Genomic DNA, 6199 nt, shown 5'->3' with positions numbered 1-6199 from the left:
GCAGTTATTTTGGTGATCATAAACACTTTGTGTTCCATTGTTGTTTTGTGTATGACTGTAAGTGCCCCTACGGACAGTGTAACTTTGAAAAGATTTTAGATTTAACAATATATAAGCTAAAAATTCATTTCTGGTTTTGCAGTCAATAAGACTTCCTGGGGACATATTTTATGAGTCATTTTTAATCCTTAATGTTTCATAGTTAAGCTACTAATGTTAGAATTGGAATGAACCTGAGGACTGTCCCTCACCACAAAGTTGTCTTGAATTTCTGTTGACGTTAGCCATCTGTCATTGTTTCCTGATTGGGTATCTAGCTGACTCTGCTGCACTGTTTATTCTGTTCTTTCCAACCTCGAGAGAGAAAGAAAGGGAATAAGATTAATAGAATGGACTAGAGAAGAAAATTGCTCCCCAACTGCCCCTGGAGGCAGAGATAGGCCAGTTAAGAGGTTTTGTTTAAATGAAATTCATTCATCTAGAAAAAGAGGAGGGCGGGGCGTGGGAGAAGGTGGTTGACTGGAAAAAAATGTTTTAAGTAGATGTCTACAAACTAACCATAAGGTCAAAAACAAATGTTGCAAAATTATGAATGAGCTTGGGAAATATATTCTCCTCCCTCACCTCTTCCTGTCTGCAGAAGTAGGAAATCCTCAAGTGTCAAAGACTGCAGATAGGTTTACCCCCAATATATTCGTTGGTTTTGCTAATATTTTCTTTTTCTACTTTTCCTTTTTTTTTTATTTTTACCTTAAAATTATTTGTTGTAAGAGACAGTTCACTGGGAGAGGGAACAAAGAAGTCAATGAGGAAACCTAGGAGATTTTGATAAAATTCCATTTTAAAAAGAAAATAACAATTTTTAAATGCATCAAAGTATAGTTGAAGAAAGCATTTGAACTCGAATGCAGAATAAATAATGTAATCCATAAAATAAGTCAAAGAAGAAATTATGGAAAAATAGATAATTTCATCAACTAAAATGACAAAAATGAAAATATAACCGAACTTTAGAAATATATCCAAAACAATAATTCTTGGAAAATTAATATCACTAAAAACTTTCAGCAAAAAAAAGGAGAAATAGTTGATTAATAAATTGAATATGTAGATTAGGGAGAAGTCAACAAGAAAGCAAAAAAAAATCAATTAAACATGAATATAAAAATAGTGAAAATTAAAAATAAGAAATTTACAAAATTCAAAACAAAAAAGAATTGACAAAATTAGAAAATAGGTTGTTTTTAGAAAAAACTAGTAAGTTAGAAAAAGTTTACTATTTTGATAAAAATGGGAAAGGCAAATTGTCAACAAACATTCACAACATATGAAAAGCAATTAAAGGAAATATTTGGAACTGTTTTGATGAATTATATTCTCCAAAATTGTAATGACATAAATTAAATGGATGAATAATTCAATAATAAAATACCCAGTTTAACAGGACATGAGATATAAAAATTTAATAACTCAATCCCAACAAATCATGACTTCTCTCTAAAAGAAAAATAAAACATGAAGGACAGATACAGTAAAAGATCTACCAAACAAAAAAACAAATCTAATCATAAATAGTTATGAATCAACTATAGTACTAATTTCTGAACCAAAGAGGAAGAGAATGTAGACAAAGAAAACCCTTGAAAAATATTTGTAATAAATACATATGCAAAAATATGTGCCTAGCAAACTGAGAAGCAACAATATTAGCAAAGAGGCTACAGAAATACATTAAAATGTTGTACACTATGGCATATTTGGTTATCACAGGAATTCAAGATGACATCAATAACAAAAGCTGTAAATTGCATGATTATAACCATAGACGTAGGAAAAACTTTTGACAAAATGCAACGATGATTTTCAAAAAATGAACATTTAAAATCATAGGAATAAATGAACCTTGCCTTAATTTGGCAAACATTTATCTAAAAATAAAAGATAGTATTATCTGCAATGGAGAAGAAAGAAATTTAATTCAAAATGACCATGGAGAGTGTGAAATATCTTTGAGTGTATCCTATGCAAAAGAATCATATGAATACAACTGCAAAATGCTGTTTAAAAAAAGTACAGAATAAAAACATACTAGATATTAATTGGACATTACTAAATCATGTTAAATTAAAAATGATACCATTATCTAAATTAATTTCCAGATTTAGTATCTTACCAATCAAAATATTAAATTATTATTTTATAGAATCAGATAAAATAATAAAAATAATCTGAATTTACAAAACAACGACTTCGAGAGAAATCAATAGAAAGGGACATGACCTAGTAAAAACAGTTCCTAGACAGTACTATAGACCTATAGTCAGCAGCACAATTTATCAGTTATTGACCAATAGAACATTTGGTTGAAAAACTGCTTAGGAAGCAAAATCAGTCTTGGAGAAATTAGATTAAACTTGACACTTTATATGTCACAATAAACTTCCAAGTCAGTATATTTTCTAAAAATACAAGGTATTTCAACTGAAATCGAAGAGAGAAAAAAGAAAACATCCATTCACAATTATAACTAGTTTTAATAAAGGGTAATTCATGGTCATGAAATATAAAATGGACAATTTAGATTATAGAAAATGTAAAAGATTTTTGCACATAAACAGTGGCATTGGAATGAGAAGGGAAACACTGGCCTGGGCTGGGGGGGCAGTGTTCCCTCTGTATATGTACATTCTGGCTTACTGACATAGAATCCTCTTCTATTTTCTCCCTTTGATACTGTCTCTTGGTGACTGCATGAGTCCCCAGGGTTTCAGCTGTCATCCTTACACAATCTTCTCCAGAATCTACAGATCCAACAGTGTTCACCTTTCTCCTAATGTTTAATTCCACTTACTCAACTGCTTGCTTTTCCATTGTCATATCCTATTCTTCATATCAGAAGTAGAACTCTAACTTTTTCGTATTTTCCTTATTTCTTTAGAAAATAATACTATTTTTCTGATCATCTAGGAGTTATGCTCACCTCTTCAATCTCACCCACTCATTCCTCATGTCCAACATCTGGACATGACATCTTACTGCTTAAGAATCTGTAGTAACTCCCTAGTGTTCCCAAAATAAAACAAAATTCTTGTTGGCATGTAAAACTCTTTATAATCAGACTTTATCTTACCTTTCTGGGACCATTGTACTTTACTCTCTTTCCCACACTTTGCATAACAAGCAGTCTTGTTTCCCATTTCACATATGGGATATATGAATCTACCATTTATTTGCTTTGGCTCAGGCTGTTATATGTTCCTGGAATGCTCTGCCTTCTCCCCCCCACTTCTCAGAACCCTTATTTTCATTCAAATTTCACTTCAAGTACTACTTAACATGAGAATACTTTCCCATTCCAGTTGTTACTTCTCACCTCCCACACTGAAATTACTGCAAATTGATTTTGCATACATTTTGCATTTGCATTTCTGCATATTGTCTTCCTGCAACAAAATCTATATGCATTGAGAGCAGGAATTATTTTGTTTTGTCTTTATATCACTGGCACATAACACAATTCCTGGCACATAAAAAGTGCCTAAAATCTCTTATTGAATTGAAGCTAATTAAGAACTCAAAGTAGTACCTCAAGGAACAGGAAGGAAAGTTTTCGAATGGATTATTATGACCTTTTTAAAAAAAGTTGTGTAAGATCTTTAACAGGAGAATATTATTTGAAATTTTGTACCATATCAAAGGTATTGGGAGGTCCAAAGAGAAAGAAACAAGCCCAGGAATTGGTAGAAACTTTGAGATCTGAACAACATGCAGCAGATGCTGACTACCAAAGTATATACTCCTCATATCTTAAAAAAAAAATACTCTTTTTACCATCCCCTTAAAAGCTCCTTTCATATCCTTGTTTCTCAAGGTATAGATAAGAGGGTTCAGCATAGGTGTAATGATACCATAAAAGAGGGAAACTATCTTTCCCCAAATTTCAGAAGTGGATGAAGGTGGTTGCAAGTACATATAGATAGCCGCACCATAAAATAGTGACACCACCACAAGGTGGGATCCACATGTTCCAAATGCTTTCTTCCTCCCTTCAGCTGATCGCATCCTCAATACTGCCTGGGCAATGAAGCCATAGGAGATAAGGATCAGTGACAGGGGTATAAGAAGGAAAATGACACAGATAAAGAAGAGTTCTGCCTCATTGGCTGTTATGTCAACACATGACAACTTGAGAAGGGCAGGTACCTCACAAAAGAAGTGGTCCACCTTGTAGTGGCCACATCGTGGCATGAGAAGGGTCCAAGTAGACTGCAGCACAGAGTTACTGAAACCACTGAGCCAGCATGCAGCTGCTAGCTTGAGACATAGTCGCTGGTGCATGATCACTTGATAATGGAGAGGTCGACAAACAGCCACAAATCGATCAAAGGACATGACAGCCAACAAAAGACACTCAGTTGAACCTAAGGCTAAAAAAATTATCAGTTGTGCAATACAACCACCATAGCTAATTGTCTTCACTCTACTACAAATATTTATCAACATCTGGGGAACTGTGCTGGTGGTATAGCAAAGATCCAAGAGTGATAGGTTGGTGAGAAAGAAATACATGGGTGTGTGGAGTTTGGGGTCTAAATAGGACACCAGGATGATGGTCACATTGCCAAAGATGCTCAATGTATAGGAGACCAGCAAGATTCCAAAGAGGGGCAGCTCCAACCAAGGCCAGTTTGAGAAACCCAGTAGAATGAACTCCTTTGAGAAAGTTCCATTTACCCCATCCATCATAGAAAGATCATTTCTTAGCCTCCTGTAAAACAAAACCAAGTAGTTAGCATATGTCATTGTGTGGGGAACTGGACTGAATTAGATTGAAAAACTGAGTGAAAAAGTCACAGTTAATTACTTTTTTCCGATTAAATTAAAAAAAAAATACCACTTTCCACTAAGTCAGAGTGACCTATTGAGTAAATTAAAGAAATGAGAAGGAAAATCTTTGCTCTTATTAAAGAACAAAAATGCAGGAACTTAGAAAATTAACATAGATGAGCACTTCAGAAGTGATTTTTTTTTTCTTCTGAATGTAGTACTAAACCTGGTGATGAGGAATTCTCCAGCTTCAAAAGCAGAAGTGACACTCAGTGCCACTTTGGGCACAAAAACAAATCCTTGCCCTCAAGAGGTCAAGTGTGATAAATGTAGGAAATTTTGTACATCTCAAACCCTCTGTGTTTCCTAGCCTCAAAATCTTCTGCCTAATCCCTAGCAGCATCAAACTTAACAAACTCTGTTGATCCTGACAACAATTTGGTTCTTCTGATATGAATCTCTCCTCAATCTTCTGATTCCTCAGTTCGGCTTGTTCAAGCTCTAGCAACCAGTACAAATATCCAAATGCCTTTGGCCTTCCATGAAGGGAAAATTTCCAATTATGCATTTTCCAACCTCTGATTTTAATCAGTTTAAGCATGTGCCTTAGAAGACACTCACAGCACTCAAGGTCAGATTTTATTCCAAGATCAGCCCCTGAGCAAGTCTAGAGGAAATATTGTAGATGGAGCCTCAGAGATGATTTAAGCCTGCCTTCTCAGCACAGCTATAAATTGGACAGCTCATAAAGACTTTGATCCAGGGTGCGGAAATTTAAAGGGCACTAATAAGAGTTCTTATGCTCATATAGAAACCACTGTGCTAAGCTTAGAAAATAGTTTGAAAGAATACTTAGTTCAAAAGGGAAGTATTAAATAGACAACTTCCACCTCTTTACCACCAGCCCTGTTTACATTTTCAGCTTTATTGAATATCTCTTTGATCCAGCCCTATGCTGATATCTTATCCGCAATGGCCTCAAGGTATCCCAGTGTTTCTGTCTTTCCCCCAAAGACGATATCATAGATTATGTCTTTCCAAAGGGCCTTGTATCTCAGTGTCAAAAAGTAGTCCCTTTAGTCTTTCCTCATCCTAAACTGAGTTAATATTTAAAAATTGAATTGAAGACATCTTTTATACTGCTGGCACCAGGGGAACATTTTGGGGCTCCTGCCTCAAGCACTACAATTGTTTCAACTCTCGTATTACAGGTGATAGACCTGAGAGCTAATTTGCTGTTACTGGTTTTTTTTATTTTTTATTTAACTTTTAACATTCATTTTCACAAAATTGTGGGTTCCAAATTTTCTCCCCTTTTGTCCCCTCCCACCACCCCAAAACACGGAACATTCTAATTGCCCCTATCACCAAT

The 6199-nt window shown here is 34.7% G+C and overlaps 1 protein-coding gene across 1 annotated transcript; it reads right to left on the bottom strand.

The window, feature by feature from the left end:
* Positions 1-3807: 3807 nt before the first annotated feature.
* LOC140522694 (olfactory receptor 2B2-like) lies at positions 3808-4746 on the bottom strand. The gene has a single exon (XM_072638011.1). It carries the CDS (start codon positions 4744-4746, stop codon positions 3808-3810), a length of 939 nt encoding a protein of 312 aa, XP_072494112.1.
* Positions 4747-6199: the final 1453 nt, after the last annotated feature.

This window comes from Notamacropus eugenii, chromosome 2, assembly GCF_028372415.1.
Source record: "Notamacropus eugenii isolate mMacEug1 chromosome 2, mMacEug1.pri_v2, whole genome shotgun sequence".
NCBI lineage: Eukaryota > Metazoa > Chordata > Mammalia > Diprotodontia > Macropodidae > Notamacropus > Notamacropus eugenii.
The sequence above is the reverse complement of the archived record's forward strand: the minus strand, read 5'-3'. Positions and strand labels throughout refer to the sequence as shown.